General features: G+C 32.9%; 3 protein-coding genes across 3 annotated transcripts; 2 read left to right on the top strand and 1 right to left on the bottom strand.

Moving 5' to 3' along the window:
* Nucleotides 1–206: 206 nt before the first annotated feature.
* Nucleotides 207–6928, top strand: LOC116769934 (zinc finger protein 569-like). The gene is made up of 10 exons (XM_032661148.2): nucleotides 207–796; nucleotides 883–2134; nucleotides 2438–2659; nucleotides 3156–3346; nucleotides 4037–4196; nucleotides 4529–4722; nucleotides 5009–5109; nucleotides 5178–5288; nucleotides 5612–5766; nucleotides 5892–6928. The coding sequence occupies exons 1-10, from the start codon at nucleotides 471–473 to the stop codon at nucleotides 6282–6284; spliced, it is 3105 nt and encodes a 1034-aa protein (XP_032517039.2). The 5' UTR covers nucleotides 207–470; the 3' UTR covers nucleotides 6285–6928.
* A 465-nt stretch (nucleotides 6929–7393) lies between these two features.
* On the top strand, nucleotides 7394–23854 carry LOC116769932 (von Willebrand factor A domain-containing protein 8). Its single transcript, XM_032661146.2, is given in 23 exon segments — nucleotides 7394–7730; nucleotides 7811–7934; nucleotides 8156–8291; nucleotides 8388–8555; nucleotides 8956–9120; nucleotides 15515–15673; nucleotides 16345–16684; nucleotides 16758–17004; nucleotides 17219–17359; nucleotides 17539–17674; nucleotides 17755–18313; nucleotides 18316–18554; nucleotides 18556–18652; nucleotides 18731–18936; nucleotides 19149–19336; nucleotides 19659–19818; nucleotides 20257–20412; nucleotides 20944–21052; nucleotides 21451–21571; nucleotides 21995–22175; nucleotides 22626–22771; nucleotides 23124–23225; nucleotides 23412–23854. Coding segments are annotated over 23 exon segments (4173 nt in total). The 5' UTR covers nucleotides 7394–7546; the 3' UTR covers nucleotides 23521–23854.
* LOC116769939 (uncharacterized) lies at nucleotides 8989–11697 on the bottom strand. The gene is made up of 2 exons (XM_032661166.2): nucleotides 11581–11697; nucleotides 8989–10864 (listed from the first exon to the last, which is right to left on the bottom strand). Exon 2 carries the CDS (start codon nucleotides 10748–10750, stop codon nucleotides 9776–9778), a length of 975 nt encoding a protein of 324 aa, XP_032517057.2. The 5' UTR covers nucleotides 10751–10864; nucleotides 11581–11697; the 3' UTR covers nucleotides 8989–9775.
* Nucleotides 23855–24067: the final 213 nt, after the last annotated feature.

The following is a 24067-nucleotide window of genomic DNA, read 5'->3' as shown; positions in this document are numbered from 1 at the left end:
AGATATGATGCTTTTATTTTGGTCCAGTAAACTTAAAATAAAACCTTATTTTTTTTTGCCTTTGAGACCATTCATTGCTTATTTGCAAATTCTTTTATAGAATTTACTGGTTATAATATATTGTAAAATGTAACGTAGTTTGATATTATAAATAGATTCTTTAGTTTTTGGTATCATGAAATACATAACAAATGCAAATGAAAACAGAGATATTTTAATAAAAAAAATTGAGTAATAATACTATATTTATATAAATAAATAAAAATAATAATAGAACAGATTTATACAAATATTTAATTTATGATGACTATTTGATTAACTTTGGCATTGACAGATTGATAGATTTGTATAGGACACAAATACTTTTATGTATGCAATTGTTGTTGTTGGTACATATTGCAGATTCGTCTTGCGATACTAAATTATTTGTGTATCATTCATAACAGTTACATAGTAAACAAAAACTACCAATGTCATCCGATGAATCAGATGATGAATCCCTAGCATTCTTAGCGGCCTCAAAAAGAATTAAGGTGGAAGAAGATGAATTGTTAAATAAAGGAAATGAAGAACCTTCCACAAAAAAGGTTAAAGCCACAAAGAAAACTGATCGTAAACTTAACGTTGGCGCTCCAAATGTTATAGAAAGACCTGCGGATGTATGGCTGTACCTTAAAGATTTGAAACCCTCAGGCCCTTACAGCTGCTTACTGTGTGATGATTGGTTTATTAATCGATCTAAAATGATTTTGCATTACGCAGTAAATCACAAAAAAGATTTTTGTGGTATATGCAGGTATTAATCATAATAAATTTAGTGCTAAATGTATTGGATTTTATCTAGAAAACTGTCTATGCTAATGTTTTTTTTCTGTGATTTAGATACTTCGTACCAAATAGACAGGCCTGGTATGCACATGAGAAATTTCATTCACCCTGGCCATGTTCACAATGTGTAGAAACTTTTACCTCGGAGCTAATGTTGAGAGAACATCTTAATACTGCACATAATCTGGTCCACTGTAGATTGTGCCACTTCAGAGTGTCTGCTGATTTCAATTACAACTCACATTTATTTGAAAAGCACAATGTCACTAATGTATCTTCCAAAAATGAGGATGTCTTATGGAAAGTAGAAGGTGGTACGTTTCAATGTTTACTCTGCTCTAAATCAGAAAATACACTATCAACTTTCTTTGGACACTTTATGGGTATTCATCATTTAACTTTAAAGTGCCTCACATCAGTTATAGCCGGCAGAGACACACCTTTCACAGTGAAAGGGGCTGATGTTAGTGAAAAATTTATTAATGAGCAACTCAAAAGCCATGTTCGATTAGGTTATGTAGACTGGGAAACAAAAGATGATAAAACAATGAATGAATTCAAAAAAGAAAAGGATTTGGAAAATAGTTTGACCAAAGTAGAACAAAGTGCATCTGTGAGAGAAATAAAAGAAGAAGTAATTAGTGATGAAGAAGAATTAGTTGAGAAAGAAAATGAGGTTAATCAGAAAGATGAGCCTTCAAGCAGTTATTATAAATGGGCTGAGGATTTTGACATTACATACATGGAAATTATAATAGTCCATAAATCATATTATGACTATGTCGACACGTCCCTCAGGGATATCAATTCAAATTTAATGCCAGAGAAATCGTATTTGAATTACGAAAGAATGAAAGCAGAAATATATATGGATGTTGAATGCGGATTTTGTAAAACGAACTTTGACACAGCACAGTCTTTTGTTGAACATATGAATAAAATTCACAGTGTTAAATCAGTACCCTTATATTCTTGTAGAGTGTGTTGCGAGACGTTTGATAATTATTTAGATTTATGTACACATGTTAACGAGGAGCTGGCAGACTTTGAGGATCTTTGGATTTGTCAGTTTTGTGACAAGGAGTTTGATAACCGTGAAGAGACGAGACATCATCTGACCGAGCATTGGACTGCTTTGGACTATGATAACTGTTTTAGTCCGCATTTAGGTTTTAAATGCAAATACTGTCCGACATTATTCTGGAACGAACCGGACAGAGAGACTCATCAAATTAGAGTGCATTTAGATAAATACAAACATCAGTTCTACAAGTGCGAAAAATGTGATATGGAATTCGGCGATAAGGTATATCATAGATATGCTATATTTAATTTGTAAATGTAACTACGGTCTTCATATAAACTACGCCCATATATTATTTGGTGTTTTGCTAACTTTACAGCAAGGTACAGATACAGACACATGTAAAATATAAAATGATATATAAAATGCTCATAGTATATGATATCATTAGGTAACTTTTATTACAATACAATATGTAAATGCTTGTATGTGTGTGTTGTTCTAAATATAGACTGATTTTGTAAGCATTGTGGATAATCAATGATATTGTTATAATAATTTAAGATGATTGTGTATTTGTTTCAGGTCTGGTATGTATACCATCATTTAGAAAACCATCAAAACCCAAATGCAGTAACTAACTATATCCTAAAGTGTAACATCTGTTGTTCGGTGATGGCAACCATTGAGGAGATGAGGAATCACTTTGCAAGAAACCATCTCGAGTTCAAGAAAGTCTACTGTAACATAGATCCTTGCTGTTATAAGCCATTGAATCACCAGAGGTCTCTAAAAATACATATTAAGGTTTGTTGTCTGATGATGCAATGCAATATAAAAAAATCTTGTTACTCTATATAATAAAATATTAATATTCATATATATTATGACTTAATCTAATATTGCACCATTTAGTGATTGTGTAACTAAAATTTTTCATATTCCTGGGGTTAACCATATTAATGTGAGATATAATAAGATTTTGTCTACGGCCTGCCTTCTTTTCTAGTACAACTTAAGGAGTATCTTGTTTCAGAAAAATAATGTAATATAGTAGCTTTTTCTTGGAAATGTTAAAGTCCTAAGGTTCTAAATCGGTTGTGCTCATCTTGCTTAAACCTTTCCATTTAAGAAACTTACCGGTTCCATGAACCAGTTGACCCTCGTCTCTCTTGCCATACTAACAAATAGAAAAACATGATTTCATTCATAATTAAGCAATCAATTGATATTGTCTTTCTAATCAAGCGAAAATATTCCTCACTACAGAGAAGTAATGTCCTAAAACTGTAATATTTATCAGATGGCGCACAGGATAACAGATTTACCCAAAACTCCGAGAGTGCCAAAAGCTAAAAAGAAGGTGTCATGCAACATGTGCAATCGTAAGTTCAACAACGCTCGTGCTTGCAGCACACACATGGCACAGGTGCATGGACCTGGGAAGTTCAAATGCAAACTGTGCCGCGAGGTGCTGCAGACTGCTGATGAAAGGTGCGAGTCTCAAGTTCGTTAGTGTTTTTTTATTTTGGGTTGTCGATGACATTGCAAGGATTTTATTTCCCAAACAAATTTTCTCGACCAGCTGCTGTCTAAATATGCTTGGGATTTTTTCACCAAGTAATTCGTCGGCTGGCTATTATCTAAATATACTTACATTTTGGGTAAATCATATGCCCATTTTATTCTGGTAATTTAACTGCATAACTGAAAAGTTTTGTGGAAATCGGATCAGTAGTTGTGGGAGAAAAGGAAATGTTCCATCCATCTCTTGTATGTCGCGTAATTTATTCATATTAATAGGTTATAGCGGTACTGAAACTGTCTTGGGTGTTGATACTATTTGGCATTTTATTGCTTGTTGCTTCATAGTCAGGAATTTATATAATAATTTTTGAGCTAAGTGGCATATTATAAATTACTATGGCCTATCCGGTAACTGCTGACACATTTCGCTATAAGTTGTAAAATAAATAAAAAAATATGTGAACCTGCTAATTGTTATCATATTTTTATTTCACATAATTTTTACTGCCTGAGCTATACAGAAGTCTGTAGGTATAGTCAATTTACTGCCTGAGGTAATTTTTTTTGTTTAAGAGAGATCCATTCACCGCCTTCTGCCTTGTATTGATTACAGAAGATTCTGCAGAAGAATCTTCTTCATCTTTTCTTTGATTCCAGGAAGCTCCACTACCTCCTGTGCCACCCTGGTCGGCATCCATTCGAGTGTACTGAGTGCGGAAAATCATTTCAATACAAATCATCACTGTACATGCACAAACAGGAACACATGCCGAATAAACAGAGCTACACCTGCAGTTACTGCAGTAAGGTTTTCGCGGTAATTATATTGACGATACATTTATGTGCTCGATAAATAAATTCAAATAAATTAATAAATAAAAAAATAAATAATTCAAATAAATTTAATGAAACTTCAAACTGTTATTGAGGTAATATTTTTTAAATTATTATACATAAATAACACAAGGATATACCTTTAGTTTTTTAGATTAGATTCTACCTTCTCAAAATTTAGAGCCTATGTCTTCTACTCAAACGCTACAGTTATGTTTTGTTGGTCTTGCTATAAGCGATATAGAAAAATTATTATTGAATAAGGATATATTTTTATTATAACCTACTTGAGTTCTGTCGTTTGTATGATTACAGAAGAAGGATTCGTATCGTGAACACGTCCAGATACACGAAGGTCCTCGCCACGCGTGCTCGTACTGTCCGATGAGGTTCGTCCAACGTTCCAACATGTTGAGGCACGAACGACGGCACACAGGCGAGAGACCTTACAGGTGTCCTCATTGCACGAGGACCTTCGCTGATAAAGGGGCCTGCACTTCACATGCTAGGTAGAAAACAAAGCATTCGTTGCAATAAATAAAACAAAAAATACCGACTGTATTTAAAATTAGAAAAAGTTTTGATTAAAAAAAAAATAAATTTGAAAAAGGAACCCATATCCATTCCATATAATTCACAGACTATCTAAACCAAAAAGGATTTAATGTACAAGTCATTGGGATACTTTTATATCATCATATTGAATTCTTTTACCCACGACCAAACTCCATAGAATGCAACTGTATATATTAAAAATCGCTTGGATGGCAATTAATAAATAAATATAATTTTCAGGACACATTCGAAAGACTCGTCCTATGCCTGCGTGTACTGCGGTCAGACGTTCGTACAGAAGTCGAAACTCACGTACCATATCAGGAAACACACGGGAGAAAGTAAAACACAATACGTAACACAGTGTAGGAAATATAAACACTTTTGTACGGCTTCCGTTGTTTTGTAGATTTGGAGTCGTGTTCCGTCTGTTCGAAGCTGTTCACCAGCGCGTGCTCGCTGCGGGAACACATGAAAATACACGTGGAGAAGAAGAAGATCGTCAAGTGTCCTCTATGCGGTGAGGCTCGCTGGTTGTGTGCTGAAACAATGGTGTTTAAATGTCCCCGTCCGCCCGTCATCTCGGTTGCTGCAAAGTAACCGAAACGTCGGCAGTGTGAAGTTTTTATATAATACAACACGTATATCACCAAAACTGAGTTCACTTTTACTGACAAGTTGAATTGAGTGAGCTTCACAAATTTTTAGCTACGTACAATGTAGTTATGTAATATTCAGAAAAGTATTGATAGCACTGAAGTTTGTTTTAAATAATTATTCGTAGGAACTACAACTACTTTTTTTTTCTAATAATTCCTATTACTAAATCATTAATATTTCCAGACAAGGGCTATCAGGACGAGCGTTACATGCTGCGTCACCTCCGCACGCTACATTCCCGTTCACAGTTCTCATGTCCGTTGTGCCACAAGCTTCTCTCCAGCGCTGCAGGTCTCCGTCACCACGTCATAACGCACAGCTGCGTCAACACTTTCCAGGTGTTAAAAAACTGCTGTCCCACAGACTATTAATACTATTTATAAATACAGATAATAAAAGCTATATCATTACACAAATAAATATTTTGGTTAAAATTTTTATTAATAAATATGATTTTTTGTAGTGTAAATCCTGCACAAAATCCTACGCAGTGAAAAGGACCATGTTGAAGCATTTAAGGAAGCGGCACGGCTTAACGGGCAACGAGTTAAATATAAAGGATTACTACACTAGATTAGAACCACGCGAGTGTCAATTGGATCTAGACGAGACAACGATGACCAGTATATTCGGACCTCCCAAGAAGAAATCGACGGACATATTGTTCGGTGATTTCGTAACTTTGGCTAAGAAAATCAATGGACCAGAAGAAAAGAAACGAGATGGAGATAGTAGTAGCGATGAGCCGGTTACAAGGATTAAGCAAGAGGTCCAGAACCAAACTGAAATAGAAATAGAACCAACAGATTTCGTCAGTGTTAAGATTGAAAGTGTGGACGCTGGTTATACAGAGTGATATACATATATATGTATATATTTAATTTATTTCTTTATTATGACACACATGACATTTATAACCTTTATAGATTTTTTTTCTCAATTAGACTAACAACACTGTAAACACTTGCCTTTTAGCCCTTCTAAAAAAAGTATAAATCTTGTCATCTAAATATCACGATGAAGGTCAACTCGAATTCAATAACCGTGTACCGACAAATTAAATTACACGACACTGGCAGAATATACTGTGCACGGCTTTGCACGAATGAAGGCCGTATTTTAAACGACCCACCAATAAAATGTCGACATTTGCAAAATATTCCACGATACAATTGCGCATGAAGCCATAGCATAAAAGAACCGTGTACAATGTACATGATCCCAGTGTGCATCGCGTAAAGTGTTTGAAACCTAAGTAAAATCAAAAATTAAGTTTAATATTCTCTCGTTACTACCAAAAATATACTTTTGTTTTTTTTATTTTTACTGAGTGAAGCATCTGTTAAAATTATGTTTCGTTATTACAATAAGATTATTTATTGTAACTAAGTTTAATTATGTATTTTTAGTTTTTCGAAAAGTTTCTGTGTTTTTTTATATGTTAAGTTTTTACTGTAGTCACATTTAATATTTAAGTTATTAAAAAATGATACCCTTTAACGGGCTTTTTATTTAACATTTAAAGTAGCAGATAAATAACATACATTGTTATTACGGAATAAATAAAGATTTCAATCTAGGAAGGAAGGAAAAATAAACAATAGGAAAAATATAGAAATTTCCTTCTATATTTTTCCTATCCTGGATAAACATAGGTAGAAATAACTCCTGAATAATAATCTTATAAACCTTTATGTGATGCTATGGCTGTGGAAACCACTCTTAGAGAAGATTGGAATACTCTAATAATTAAGGTCTACAGTGGTATGACAGAACTCTCTTGATGGAAAATAGCGATACATTAGTACAAAAATAGGTTTAAATAGTAGCATTAGTCACTTAGTAACGGAAGGTAAATTTTTTAATGTTTTATTTTGTCTTAGCCAATTTTTAAATATTTGGCATACATTGGAATATCTAAACGCTACTCAGCTGTGAGACGTCATGTTGATTTACGTCAAAAACATGAGTTCCATCATTCCATGAAGTCTTAGACTTTGGACTTATGGTCTATAAGAAATAAACAGAGTTTATAAGTTAAAAACAACATTCAGAATGAAATAATCGTGATCTGTATTCAGATACATATTTTTTTTAGTGTAATATTTATCAGCTAAGATGTATAACCCATCGGTAACGGTGCGACGTATTGATGTTTTGATTCGTATTTTAAATGGTCGAAATGTTAATTTAACCCCTAATAATGTTCGAGCTTTTTCAAGTGAAGGAACGATAACTATAGGCAACGTGAGCAAAGAAATATCTAAACCAAAGAAAGTGGAATACGTGCCTAGAAAATATGGTAAGGCGTTCAACATAAAAATGTTTTATTAAATATTGTTCTGTGATAAAATTTAATAATCCTGTACCCAATGATTGTAGTGACAATTAAAGATGGTCAGTTAAATTCTCTTTCACAAAGCAGTCTGCGAAATTTACGTTGGATGATGCAAAAAGATATACTTGGCCAGGATATGTTTCTCTTAGGAAGTCCGGGACCCAGCAGGTGATTTATTAATACCTTCCTTAAATTTGTGCTGTTAAGATAACTTTTACGTTAAAAATAAAAGATCCTAATGTTTGATGTTATATTGTAATAATAAAAGTTTAACTATTTATATCAAAATAATATAGAACATATAAAAAAATTCATATTATTGTTTTTAAAATAATAATAAATAAATGCATAAATATATCATATCTATATTTCTTTTTTTCTTATTTTAGGAGGAAAGTTGCTCTTCAATATTTGGAGTTGACCCAAAGGGAGCTTGAGTATGTAGCTCTTTCCCGTGACACAACAGAAGCAGACCTCAAACAGAGACGAGAAATTCAGAGTTCCACTGCAAAGTATTTTGACCAGGTAAATGATTTTAGACAAAATAACTTATTTAAAAATTAATATTTTGTAATGTGATAAGTATTGGACACAAATTTTTATTGTGTAATTGTTTTTTAGAGTGCAGTAAGAGCTGCTGTTGAAGGACGAGTTCTTGTTATTGAAGGAATTGAGAAAGCAGAGCGCAATGTTCTGCCGGTGTTGAATAATTTACTGGAGAATAGGGAGATGCACCTCGAAGACGGAAGGTTCCTGATCCCAGCCTCCAGATATGACAAATTGTTGGAAGTAAGTCAATTGATTTGTATAAGTTAAGAAACATATTCATGTATACATATCCTTATAAAAAATTATTGAGATATGATCTCTAGGTCATAATTTTATGTTGGACCATTGAATTTTCTCAAAAATTTAATGTTCAGAAATTGCTATATTTTATTTGATATATGTAGTTCCTGTCCATACATTAATATACACATCCATGGGTATAAAAGGTGAAAGGCCTGGATTTTAAAACAATTTTGTTATGTTTATGGGTAAACCAGGAGAACATGCTCATGAAGAGTTAGAAGTTAATTAGTCATAACAAAAAGAATTTTATAAAGTATTATTCGTTATTACAAAAAAAAAAGTTACTTAAGATTAATTCCATTTAATATTATTTTATTACATTTAAATCATTTAACAGGAACATGGTGTGAAAGAAGTGACAAGATGGAAATTGGTGCGAGTTGACGAGAATTTCCGTGTGATAGCACTAGGGCTGCCAGTGCCACGTTATAATGGACAGCCCTTGGATCCACCGTTGAGATCTCGCTTTCAGGCCAGAGATGTCGCTACTGTCGGATTCGGGGTGAGTTAGAATACTTTTAATTTAGTTAGTGAACTTATTTTTTTAATAGATGTCGCTAACATTTTTGTTAATTGGTTTACTGTTCATGAACGGCTTTTTTTGAAGCAGACTTAATTTAATAAAAAGGTATGAATACAAAAAGTACTGGAACGATTTTGTAATCGTAACAATTTATTACAGACAAGTAATGAAGCCGATCGTTTATACCTATTTTATGATTGAGAAAAATTTTAGACATAATAAAGTTATACAAAAAGAAAACCTAAAGTTTTAAGTAAAAATTCAAACTTTTTACACTCTTACTTTCTATTCTTATTAAGTTCTTATTACTTATTCTTTTAAAGTACGTCATCAAGCGTCATTAAATTTCAATATAAGAAGCTAAAAATTGTATGTTCCTTTTCCCAGAAGACTAAAAATATTAATTTCTTAACGGAGAAATTAAAATCTGTTAAGACTTTACAGCGATATGATGTAATATCTTTCGCAGTTTACCGTAATCCGTGTTGTAAGGTAGATTTATGTTCCTCAATCTATTAACTTAGAAAAAATTATCTAGATGACAATAATTTTCATTGTTATGTCAATTAAATATGTAATATAAGAGCGTCAATAGTAATTTTCGTTGAAAAAGCATAATTAAATTGGTATTTTTTTAAGATTTACTAGAAAGTAGACTTTCAGGAACGCTGGCTATATTTGGTCCTTTATTAGTCAAAGCCTCCGGCATGAATATGTGCACTTGCTTTTTCGTCTTACCAGTGTCAGGAATTAATTTCTTGCTGACCATTTCGGCGTAGCGTTTTTCAACGGCACTCCTTTCCAATACCATTTTCTGTCTCGTCTCGGCGACACTCGCCCTCATGTCTTTGACCTTTTTGTTTTCTTTTATTTTTGTGTCGTGTCGCGTGATTTTCGTGTTCCGTGACTGTCTCGCATAGTTCTCGATCGTGTTCGCCGATGTCGGTATGTAAGCCTCTTGGCGATCGATAGTACACGTTTTAGTATCCGTTACCGGCTTTGCTTCCCTCGTCCTCAAATCCGTAGCAGTTTTCGATTTAACTATATTCCTTCTTTGTATTTCTGGCCAGCTGTGTCTTTGTTGGGCCATTCTTTCCATGTTTTCTTGTGTTAAAAGACTCTCTTTGCCAGCCAGGTCCAACCATTGCAGTACTCTGTCAGATAAATCAGTATTTTCTTTAACTTCGGTTCTTGAAGTGCGATTGCTTTTAACAGCTCTCATGTTATCAGCTTCTAGATTCAATTGAATGTTTTTGATCTCACAGAATGGTTGTGGTGATGCCTTGACTATTAAGTCCTCGTTCAAATCGTCCACATCCGATAAGTTAAGTTTTTCAATATGGGGTATCCGTGTGTTTTCTTCGTGTCTATCATTCCTTATGAAGTTGAATTTCCGAAGACATTCCCCCAAAACTTCCTGATGGCTCAGAGAACTGGGGATATTTCTATTGGTTTTAGCGTAACTTGCTGATGAGTTAGGCCTGCTTCTTTTAGTGCAGAGTTTGATATAGTGAGGGTCGTCGTGGGTTAAAATCACGTGCCGGAATCCGTCCACCCAAATAGTTCTTACGTACATAGGGCGCTGAGATGATTGCCAGAGCGCTGGCATATTACAACTCACTCGGCTTAAATTGCTTTCTCTCCGGGTACACGGAAAACCTTAATTTCTGTAATTACTCGTTGCTTTCCCATAATTGAATTTTATTTACAGTTCCACTGCTCTCTGAAATAATGAAAGATAATTAATAAATTACTTGAACCAAGTATTTGTTTCTTCGATATATGTGTTATTTTATTTGGTTTTATATTAAATCTAAATGGTATCTTGTCAATATTTTTTGCGTAAGTAAAAAACTAGCCTGTTGCTTTTTTTAACACATTTCCTTTTTGAAAACTATTTGTAATTCCGCTTCGTCACGTTTTAGGTATTTCTCATACGTGTGAGGGTTAAAGCTTTTGAACTTGTTAGTCACATTAGTGAAATAGATTTCGTTTTCGATGTCCATTTAAAAAATAATAAATAATTGAATGTTTTGTCCCCTCTCTAATACGAATACGATACGAATAAAATAAAGTCGTAAAAATTTCCCCTTTGGAATTATGAAATTGACTGATTTATTTTATTTTAAATTAACTGATTATTTAATACATGACACAAATAACAATAAACGAAAATAAGAGAATTATTTTCTTTAAATTCTTCAGCTTTGAAGTTATAGAATTAATAATATCGATAATAAACACCTTTATTTGTGTGTAAAAAATAAATAAATTACCTGTATATACGGAAAGATTTGTTAGATATGAACAATGTTTATCGAATATCCGAATAAGAAAATATAATAGAGGATTCGATGGCGAACAAAAATGAACTCGAAAAATGTAAAAAAAAAACAAATTTTCACAAATATTATAGAACATATGAAATGAAACACTTACATGGTTTTTTTTTAGGAATTTTTAAATATTTACTGAGTTAGAGTTAACCGATACTGTATTAATGCAAATTTTCAACGTCGCTCCGTGTACCCGCCTCGCGAGTGACTAGCCAGCTCCTCGAAGAGACAAGTTTTGTCCTTACCTTGTGATAAGGGCGCGTTACAGCGGAATCAAACATATTTATTATCAGGTTACATTTTCATAAAATCTGCTATATTTTGAATTAGACCTTGAATTTGCAAGCAAATTTTTCTTTGATTTCTTGCTTGCAATATGATAAATGTCTATTATTTTCATAAATCAAACTTACTATACACAAAGATTTGAATTAGGATATTAAATAAGTCTATATTATCTTATTAAAGTATTGATAGATATTTTAAGTGTTATTTTTAGATCTGTACACATTTAAATTTCGGTTATATTTTGGACTATCTTCTTTATAAACACAGTCCTTTCTGTGAATTCGTAATAGTTGAATTACATCATGCAACCCTCCCATTTATTTGAATATTCGCGTCGCAAAACGAGGATCATTATAAGTTCAGAAACTACTTGGTTGTCCTTTTAGTTTTGACAATTTTTAATCTACACGACGCGACGTGATATTTTTTATAGCTAATTTTTATTTTCTTAAAAAAAAAAAAACTAATTTGTGTAATAATTAAATAAATTTCTCGTAGTTAAAAATTACGAACGATAGAAATTTACAACGTCCATACCCATATTGTGGGGAAATTAAAAATACTATTAGTATTTATTTATTATTATTTCACATACATTACAGTGTACCAGTATATCTTGTTTATTTCCATATCTTTGTTTGTTCGAAAGTCTTTATATTTGTAGATAAGCTCCCTCACCGGTCCTTGAAAAGTTCTGCTCAAAAAATATTATGACAATTACCTTATTATTTATATGAATCTAATATCAGTCCTGCAACTATCCTGTGGTGTAGTTTATAACCGAGGATATAGACTGATTGTGGGAATAATTTTTGAATTAAATATGTTACAAAAGCGTTTTTATGGTTTATTTTTTCGCAAAAAAAGAAACAGGAATTAAAGAACTTTGGTTGAAACGCTGTTTTTATATCGGTCATATATTTTAAATTAATATTATATCATATTTCTTTAACTTAAAACTGTTACCTTTGAACTCTTTCGTTGCAGAAAAATAAAAAATGGTGTTTAGGAAGAAAATATAATACCATAGAAAAAAAAATTTATACACATAGATATAGTTTTTAATTAACTAAATGAAAACTCATGGTCTGTTTCTTTTCTTATTGTATATAATGGTTAAATAGTATAAGTGCTCTTCATACAACTGATGTGGTGCTGATCTTTTTCTTTCTTCCTCTGGTATTGTTACGAAAAATGCCTTTAAGTCTACGTTAGGTATTGCTTCAAATGTTTTCTTATATATAGGTCACAGTAGCTAGACGAGGAAATGCGGTGAGGTATTAGGAATTCAATGATTTCGCATAAATTTGTAGAACACAAATTGTTAGATCGCACGAACCATTAAGTTTTATGTTCCTAAATTAGTAGTTCTGGAATGTTCGAAGTTTCCGTTAATAGCAACTTTCACATTCCGAGATAGCATCTTTTAGTCAGGAAGAAATTAGTTTCGCTAAAACTAGTCTTATCTAGAATCTGTATAACATTTTGGTTGTACTTGTATTGATGCCTTTATTATTATTTTTAGAATTCCAGACTGTTAATGTTCAAAGTAATACCACCATATTCGTTTTCAGATTCAGTATAATGTGGCATGGAAAATAACTAGCTGACATTACGATCACAGACATTATTTCCTTCATGTCGTTAACGTTTTCCTACTATTTACTAGAGACCATAAATTTGGAACCAACTGCTTTATATGTCTGAGCATTATTGTTATATAATTTATTACTTGAACATTTTTAACCAAACTTTTTTTACTCATCAGCAAACTCTAAAATCATTTATATTCCATTTTCAGTTATATTTCAAACGGAGCGTGACTCTAATTACCGATAACATCGCTAACTGAAATGTTAACAGCGGTAATAAGTTGTCAGAATTAATACACGGGAGGTAAAGGGTAATAGTTTCTGTGCGGTGTACGGTAATGGGCTTCTGACATGAATGAGTGCAGTTTTAATGTGCTATCGACGGCTGCGGGTAGTTTAATAGTCTTGTTTTCTAATACTATAGTTATGTCACTTAGTATTACTTTACAACTTGTATCATCAGAAAATGTCGTTGTTGCTTTTCCACGTTAAGGCATTTGAAAGACTCTGATGAAGCTTTTTATTTATAATGTAAGTAGCGCCCCGCCCCGGCTTCATGTGGGTATAAAAAAATCATAGGGTGTAAGTGGCTATAAAGATCTATATTAAATTAACAATGTATTTAATTGGATAAGGATTAATGATAGTTAAAATCGCTTCGAAAATTAGCTATTATTTGTCGTAAAAAGTAAATGACAAAAAATGTTATTGTGGGATATCCGTAAGAGATAGACATTCACCATCGCGGAGTTTTCTGTAGACCTTTTCAATGTGTACAATACTTAATACATTATTTTGATCAATCTGGAAGGGTTCAGTCTGCGATTGCAATGTAAGCGGAAAAAATGTAATTATTTACGATTTTTTTATACATATAAGCCATGCTTTTTAATCACTCTATGCATTAAAAAAACCGCATCGAAATCCGTTGCGTAGTTTTAAAGATTTAAGTATAAATAGGGATATAGGGACAGAGAAAGCGACTTTGTTTTATACTATGTAGTGATGTTAATGTAGTGCAGTTTAGACATCAGCATAAAATATTGCCTATAATTTGTCCCGGCATACCGGGTAGTTCCTGTGACGTATAACGGTAGTATGTTGTATATAATTACGCGACACAGACTATAGATGTGACTGAAGTTTGGTCATTATATATATTTTTAACACACTTTTTACATTTTCCTCCGAGACCAATTCTGAAGTCTACGTAGACAAAGTTGCTTGCAAAATCTAGTTTGATTTATTTTGTTTCAAAAGTAAAGTTTTAAATCTGAATTCCCTTGAGATATATTTTATAATTTATAAAATTGTATATTGTATACAACAAACGGATTTCTACATTTTAATTTTGATTATATATATTTTTTTAAGTTTTGTATCTCTGTGTGCTATTTTTCCACTTAACCACTGATTCTTAAATTAGCAACAAATAAGTTTTTGCGTAAATACCTGTGCCATTTTGTTTCATTCGCGTGTTAAACTTTGAGAAACTCCGACCTATAAATAGTTAAGAACCACTGATATGTGTTGTTTGTTTTGCACTAAAGCAGATAATTTACGATCGACTTAAAGTAAGGCACAGACTAACATTAATAACAGACTTCTGACACAAACTAGAAATCTGAAACAAATTTATGCCGGTCTTGTTATAATTCCTTGAAATGTAAAGCGTTTTTTTTATTTTGAGGCTTTATATTTATTTAAAATATAAAATTTATCAATGTAAAGTAAAACGGGCAGACATCTCGTCTGTAGTAGTATTATGTAGTTTTAAAATAATAGAATCCGCGTAGTATATCCGAAAATATATTAGTTTCATTTAAATGAATAAAACTCGCGAAAGTCTTAGATCTCATAATGTAAAGTAATTCGAGAGTAAGTAACTATTTTTTATTAATTTAAGAGTGAATTCAAAACAATTCACGGTTCGCAGTTAGTTAAGCTAAAACATTCGCGGGGCTATAATTTTCGTAATTTCATGTCGAGTAATTAATGCGCTTTGAATGATATAAAATTGTTTTGTCTTTTGCGTGTTCATAGATATTAAGATTTGTAGGTAATTAGAATAATTATCTAGTTAATTTGTAGGTAATTATCTAGTGGGAAAATGAAATATGTATGTTTTTATTTTAATAATAAGAATGCTATCAACAGGAACATTTGAACACCCTAAAAGAGCACGCTCCTAACGTGGATGCCATTAAGTTGGAGAAACTGCTTTCTGCAGCCTACGCTTTGATAAGTCCAGAACTGCAACAGATTAGTCTACCAGACTTCCCAGTAGACAATTTATATGCTGCTGCGCTCATATTGGTATGATTTTAACTATTTATTTAGGATGTAAAGCATTAACTTTTATGAGGTAATATATTATGACAAATATACATTAATATGTATAAAGAATCGCGTGAGACAAGGACTTGCGATTATTTTTCATGCGAGCTTTCGCTATAGTACTTAAAACAACCAAAAAACTACCCTCAAGAGAATCAGTTAAACAGTACTATGAACAGCTGAAAGGTCGTAAATAGATATAACACATAAATGTCCCCTATATGCGTGCTTTATGGTTTCATGATCTTCAGTCTATAACAATTCATAGGTTTTCACGCGATCTCCTCATCTGTGTGACAAGGTCAAGTTACAAGGTACAGGAGTACCGAATAGTTTGACATCTATGATTTGTTAGCGATTTGCGTTTTGCCCTAGGGCTCTTATCATTTTATGTACATACATTACGAAAATTTGACTTTCATATGCATGTCCCAAATTTATATCATACCAGTGATTTATGTCTTGATTAAAATGATAAATTCATCCCGTGAACATCGTTCGAAAAGATGTCTGAATAAAAAGTTCTTTACATTCTAGTAGTGTCAAATAAAAATAAAATTGAATTAGTTCACCTATTTCTATTCACAGATACAATGGATTTAAGAAACTTTTTACTTTAAGTAAAATAAAAATATATATTTTTTTTTCAGGAGCGCAACTCAAACATTCCAGTACACAAATTATTATATTTGCTATACCCGTATAACACTTTTCTTACTAGAGATCATATAAAAAATGTTGAAGCAATCTTACATAACCTTGACATCCAGATAAATCCTAAGTCAGATATTGTTCTACGAAATGTAAAGTTAATAGAAAATCAAGCGTTAGTAGATATCGACATCAATGGAAAGGTATCGCAATTTAGCGTAGCGTGTGGAGGAAAGAAAAGTAGGAGTGAAAGGAAAGGCTATGTTAGAACAGAATTTCAAACACAGCTCTTAAATGATTTGCTCCTAAGTCATGCTGTCGGAGATTTTTGTATTGTGGGTGAGTAATAAGACAGTGGTCAAAATAAAATGACAATCACAAAACCTTCTCATACCGTGAATTTCACTTAAAGGTCCAAAAGGCTGCGGAAAAAGTCTGCTTGTGGAGCAATTAGCGGGCTTATTGGGTTACACAATAGAGCCGATAGTGCTGTACCAAGATATGACAGCTAGAGATTTGATACAGCAAAGAACTACTCTAGAAAACGGAGATACGGTTTGGAGAAATTCAGCTCTCGTCGAAGCTGCGTTGAAAGGACATCTCGCAGTTTTGGATGGACTTCATAGAATACATGCTAGTACACTAGCCGTTTTACATCGGTAAGAATTTTGTTGTAAAAATTTAATAGTACAATTTTTTACGGATAACTTGGATTTTGTGTTTCTTTAGGTGCTATACAAATATTTTCCTTGACTATGATTGGAGTTTTGAATTTGATTCATGATTGTTTTGAAGATTAGCGCATTGAAACGTTAGTTTTTTTTAATCTCTCTGGATAATATAAATTATTTGTAATACTATTTTTACATTTAGATTAGTTCACGACAGAGAACTACAACTACATGATGGGACGAGATTGTTACGTCATGATAGATACGAGGAACTGCTTAGTTCAGGTCTCACGGAACAGCAGTTAGAAGACAGCGGGGTTAAGAAAATTCACCCTGCTTTTAGGTAACCATGAAATCAATAATAATAGCTATTATTTTCATAAAATAATCCCCTGTCTTACATTTAATGGATTAACTTGAGGATAAATCGCTACTTTTGATACATTATTTCTTAATTTATGATATATCACCTGAGTTTTTCTTAAATATAATATTAGTATCTGCTGTTACAATTGATTACAGAATAGTTGCATTAGCAGAGCCACCGGTTTTGGGAAGAGGACAGCAGTGGCTTTCACCTGAGATTCTTAGCCTGTTTATTTTCCACGAGATGAGAAACTTGAGTAAAGATGAAGAAATATTTATTATAAATACTTTGGTAACACCTTTTATTACAGTCATTAAATAATTAATAATTCGATCATATATAACGTAATAAAAATGTTGTTTTTATTTCAGTATGGGAATATATCTGCTCCATTGCATTCGATAATAAATCTTGCTGATCAATTGAGAAAATCGGAGGATAGTACATTAAAAAATCTCTCGTCTTCTCTATCCACGAGACAGCTGCTGCGGATAGCTAGTCGGATGTCCAAATATCCGACGGATTCTGCGTATGAAACTGTCCAAAGAACTTTCCTAGCCAAGTTTTTGCCTAGCCTAGCTAGGCGAGCTCTAGATGGGGCGAGCCAGAAAATCGGAATCGATGTTCCGAAAAAAATTGGTATATTCAACCGTGAGCCACAAAAAATAAAATGTTCGGTTACAAATGGTGTCCTGACTATAGGAGATACGAGCTCTAATATATTTAAAACGGATGCTTTAACGAAAGTACCGGATATTTTGTTCTATGATGTGCCTCAGCATATCAGACTATTGGAGTGGTTATTGCAAGATTTCCTATTAGGAAACCACTTGTTGCTCGTTGGCAACCAAGGAGTCGGGAAGAATAAAATTGCAGATAGACTTTTACAACTATTGAATCGTCCAAGAGAATATATTCAGCTCCACAGAGACACACGGTTCAATCATTAACAGTGCAACCCACTGTTCAAGATGGCGTCGTTATATACGAAGATTCGCCCTTAGTTAAAGCTGTTAAATATGGTCATGTTTTGGTTGTGGATGAGGCGGATAAGGCACCAACACATGTGACATGTATTTTGAAAACTTTAGTTGAAAATGGGGAGATGATACTGAGCGATGGTAGGAGAATAGTCCCTAAACACATGTTGGAGAGTTCGGGAGGAGATCTGGTCTAGTTTTATTCCCGTGCATGATGACTTTAGAATGATCGTGCTAGCGAACAGACCAGGTTTTCCGTTTTTGGGAAATGATTTCTTTGCTTCATTGGGTCAGTAGTTTTGTTTAATTCAATATCAGCAAGTAAAAACTTAATACCAACCAATTAACGTTATATTTTTTATTCCAGGTGACCTATTCTCTTGTCACGCGGTCGATAATCCATCAATAGAATCAGAATTAGAACTTCTACGTGCTTACGGACCGGATGTTCCTAAGGATGTCATGAAAAAACTGGTTCAAGCCTTCGCATTACTCAGAGATATGGCTGACCAAGGACAACTAACATACCCATATTCTACTAGAGAACTAGTTAATATTGTTAAACATTTACAGGTTAGTTTTTTTTTGTCCAAAAGATAATCTTAAAAAGTTGTGGCATTACTAGATATATAACTTCCAAAAACTATAACAACCCATTCAATAACATCTGAGTTATTAGATCATGTTATGTTAATTTCGTTATCGAGATTTAAGGACAAACGATTTCCCATTCAAGATGAGATCGAAGGGCACTATTTGTAAGTGATGATTAAAAAACATTCCAGAAATACCCAAATGAAGATCTGGCGACAGCAATCGGCAACGTGTTCGACTTCGATCGCTACAGTAAAGACGTCTCAGACACATTATTAGAGGTGCTCCACACGAGCGGGCTGCCTACAGATGGCGTTCTTGTCGGACGTTCGAAGGAGGCCCTACAAAGGTTACAGATGACCATTGATAGAAAAAGCGGGTGAGGGCCTACAGGTTTTACTATGATTGGTTTAGTGTTTATAGATAAAATACATATTTTCTTTATTGATGATTTTATTATTATAAATTACTTACTGTGCAAGGTGTTGTTCAAAGTCGTCGCTGTATGTATTTTTATTGTCGTTGATTCGACCATGATTTTGATGAGATTATTATTTACCGTCTTAATATATATATATATGTATATAAATATACCACATAATATATTAGTAACGTGAAAAAGTTGTTACAAAAGCTTTCATTCAATTGGTAATATGCATATTATGTAGATTAATGTTGTGTTCTAAAAAATGTTTCTAAAGTCTAGATGTTTCATCACCGAAGCACGGCAAGGAGGATCCTGAGAATCAGCCCCACGTGGGCGGGAACACCTGGGCGGGCGGAACCGGGGGCAGAGACACTGCCGGTCTGGGGGGGAAGGGAGGTCCATACAGATTAGATAAAGGACACGATGTACACCAGGTTAGACAAATATTTTATTTACCTTAAAGAACTACGTTCTGTTCTACAATCTGTAAATATAGCATGTGGACCAAATTCGAAAAGGGTTTTTTATTTAAAAACATATTTGATGGATATTCGTCATGTCTGAATAAAGCTGTCTTTATTTACATTTTCGTTGATAGTTAGTAAACAAAATTTTTAAACATTTTCCTAATAATTTAGGAATGAATAATTGATAATAATATTTAATGTATTTTATTATATTTTTTATATAAATTATAATAATTTAATAACATCTATGTATTGAGAGATTATGAGGTATATACGTAACGAGGTCAAATCATTATCTATCAGTATTAAAATATATTTTTTTAATTATCCGAAATTTAATGAGTACAAAACTGAAAAAAACATTAATTATTTAATTATTATCATATATTAAATGTATTATTTTAGTTATCAGACGCTGAAAAAGACGATATACCGGACCACGTGAAAAAAGCTGCCCGGGAAATGAACAGGAAGGCTTTTGAGGAGCGCTTGAAAGAAATCAATATGAGCGAGTACGATGCTAAGCTGTATGAACAATTCCTGAGAGCCGTGCAACCCCAGGTGAAGAACTTAGTCTATAAATTTTATATGAATAATCTGTTTGTCCTAGGTTCCTAGTTATAATTATTGTACGGACGTCCTGAGGACATCTCGGACGGTAATCTCCAAAATAATTACCAAGTACTCAAATGATATAAGTTTATTATTTAAATTACTTCACATAAGCAAAGTAACTTTAAAATATATACTTTAATTAGATAAATTGAAAAATATCCCATTATTTTCATTTTGCTTAACAGAATATTGTAACCACATAATAAAATATTTAAAGTGGAACCTTTTTGAATAAGATATTTTATTAATGTGAATAAATACTCAGATAGAAAACATAAATGAAGCCTCTTGTCATAGTTATAAAGCAAGTGGAACGCTTATTTAAGAGTTTATCTATTTTAAATTTTGTTCAAAATATTTCTATCAGAATCGTACTCCAAGTATGTAATACAACACTTTAAAACATTGTCATATAAAGCATTATTTATTAGATATAAATGACTAACTGTGTATTATTTTATTTTTTTATACCATCAGATAGGAGCTTTACGAGGAGTGTTAGCGGAACTTCAGGCTAAGAAGAAGGAAAGACAATGGTCCAGGCATCAGACTAGTGGGGAACTGGATGATGGGAAGATTATTGAAGGTCAGATATTATTATGAGAATCAACAGACCTTCTTAAATCTATGAGGGTAGTCCAATATTCAATATAATTGACATTCAATAATTGAGGGTAGTCCAATACTTTTAATAACTTTCATTACCTGTTATTCATATTAATGTCAAAATAGCAGCAGGGAATTGAGAGTGGAAAATATTTGAAGCCTTATATGTCATATTAAATTTAAATTTATGATACCATATCCAAACATCTGTGGGTCTCGAATGAGGAAAAATATTTTATTATGTTATATGAGGCTTCTAAATCTATTTCGTCGCTTTAATAATTACTTTAAGAAGGTTGTAGTGACTGTGGTAAGAATACAGAAGCTTAATACATTAACTATCAAGATTGTAAATGGTTTATATTATTTATTTTCCAGGTCTGACAGGTGAGCGATCAATATACCGTCGGCGTCAGGAATTGGAACCACCCCCAGGGACTCCCCCGGACCAACCGAAACGACTCAGACTGGTGGTCGATGTCTCCGGCAGTATGTACAGGTATATACCGTGTGTCCAATAACAAAACAAATAAAAATATCTTAGATATAATGAAATAGAGTCTTATATGTTTAGAAGTAAAACTTGTTTGAAAGAATCATTCACAAGTACCAAGCTTTTATATTTTCTTATGTATATATATATATGTTATTTAAATGAAACTAGTATTATTCGGATTTACTACGCGGATTTTATTATTTAAAAACTACATAATCCCGTCGTTTCGGTTACTTTGCAGCAACCGTGATCACGGGCAGACGAGGTGTGTCACGTCCGTGATCACGGTTGCTGCAAAGTAACCGAAACGTCGGGAATATGTAGTTTTTAAATAATAAAATCCGCGTAGTAAATCCGAATAATACTAGTTTCATTTAAATGAATAATCGCGAAAAACTTAGATCTCATTATATGTTATTTCTTCAGATTCAATTCATATGACGGTCGTCTGGAACGTTCAATGGAGGCTGTAGTGCTTCTGACAGAGGCTTTGAAGGGATACGAGGCGAGGATCAGATACGACATGTTCGGACACTCGGGGGAGGAACATGCCTTGGAGCTGATCAGGGTTGACAGACCACCGGAGAATGAGAAGCAGAGGCTTCAGGTGAGATGGGAGATAGATTAAGACATATGCTAGAAAGAGAGATATATTTGTGCAGATGAGATATAAAATGAAATAAACATGTGATAGAAGGAAATTTAAATGTTTATGTAGGTGAGAGGGAAGATAGAATACGATACAAGTTAGAAAGAGATAGATATATATAAAGTTTTAGTTTTACATATAACATGAGTTCTGTTCCAAAATTAAACTTAAATAACTGTTATTAATTTCATATCAAAGTAGTTAAGCAGCTTAAGTACTATTACTAATAATGTTACTATCACTAATAATTCAGAAAAAAAAATCCATTTTACTATTTGGTTTTAGTTTTCCTCTTTTAAACAGACTAAGTTAGAATTATGAGTCTTACGAAGCCCAAAGAATATCAAACTTTATAATAATATAATTGAAATTGTTTTTGACATTACAAAAAAATATGATTTCTATCAGATAATCCGTACAATGCACGCGCACGCTCAGTTCTGTTGGTCTGGTGACAACACCTTAGCCGGCGCACACCACGCCATAAAAACGCTCACACACGAGGACGCTGACGAAGCTATAGTCGTTATACTATCTGACGCCAATCTCCGGAGGTACAACATTTATTCATTAATACTGTAATTTTTGCTCTCAACTTAGACTACTCCTACCTTTTTTCCCCTTTACTAATATCAATACCTCTTTTATTTTTGTTCTCGTCTTTTTGCATACTATCTCTAACCTTATTTAACCTATGATTCTAAAATTTGTGGAGCGTAGCTATATTTAAATGAAAATGTCTAAAAAATTTTCAGCGTCAAATCCTTGTTGTATAAAATCTTAAGGCTCTTACGTATATTTTAATTCCTGGTTATTTATAAAATTCTCGTATCCAGAAATGTCGAGTTTCTCATTATAGCATCTTTTAAAAGTGTTTATAAACTTAGCCTGTGTGTTTGTTGTCAGATACGGCATAGCTCCCGAACGTTTAGGCGCCATACTGACTTCAGAGCCAAAGGTTCAGGCCCACGTGATATTCATCGGCAGTCTTGGCGACGAGGCCAACATGTAAGTTGTATTAAATTTTCTTATAATTTCCCGCTCATATAATTTTAGCGTCTTACTATACAACATGTAGTAAAATTGTATGTGTGTATGCATTTCAAATATATTAATCATTATAACATTAGCAATAAGGTACAATTTTCTATGAAACAAGATATTTAATTTTAATATATTTCCCTTATCTTATAGTTTACTGCGTTCGTTACCTGCTGGTCACGCCCACGTCTGTATGGAGGTCTCCTCGTTGCCGCACATCATGCAGCAGATATTCGCCTCTTCACTTATGCAGAATTCCTAAACGTACACAATCTGGTTCTAAGTGACGTCACATTGATGACGTCACATCGTGATTATGCAAACTTATGCGGCTAGGTGGATAAAGAACAGCTTTTGTAATTTAATACCGTACTATTTTATAAGTACATATACGATCTTTGTATCAGTATCAATGTATGCAGTTAGTGTTAGTTTCAACGCATTAGATGCGAGGCTTTTTAGCAAAGTATATATGCTGACCAAATAGTAATAATTAATGATATTTAGCTCTACCTCTTAAGCGACAATTATTTTGTGGGCCGTGGCCATATTTTATCACAATCATTCTATTTTATAAATATATAATTTTGTTACAATTGTTTTTTATTTAGTAAATTTCAATTTGAAAGAGATTTTTTTTTGAAAATATTTTTATAGTATGTTTCAACAATATGAAATACTTAAAGGTTTTGAACATACCCTGCTGTTTCTCCCATTGCAAAAGCTTTTGTATTTTTGGCCTAAATTAATATCTAAACCATTGCCAAATAGCCGGTGTGATACCTCTTTGGATAAATTCGAATTAAATT

Source organism: Danaus plexippus (genome assembly GCF_018135715.1).
Source record: "Danaus plexippus chromosome 13 unlocalized genomic scaffold, MEX_DaPlex mxdp_15, whole genome shotgun sequence".
Lineage (NCBI taxonomy): Eukaryota > Metazoa > Arthropoda > Insecta > Lepidoptera > Nymphalidae > Danaus > Danaus plexippus.
This window is presented reverse-complemented; position numbering and strand designations above follow the sequence as displayed.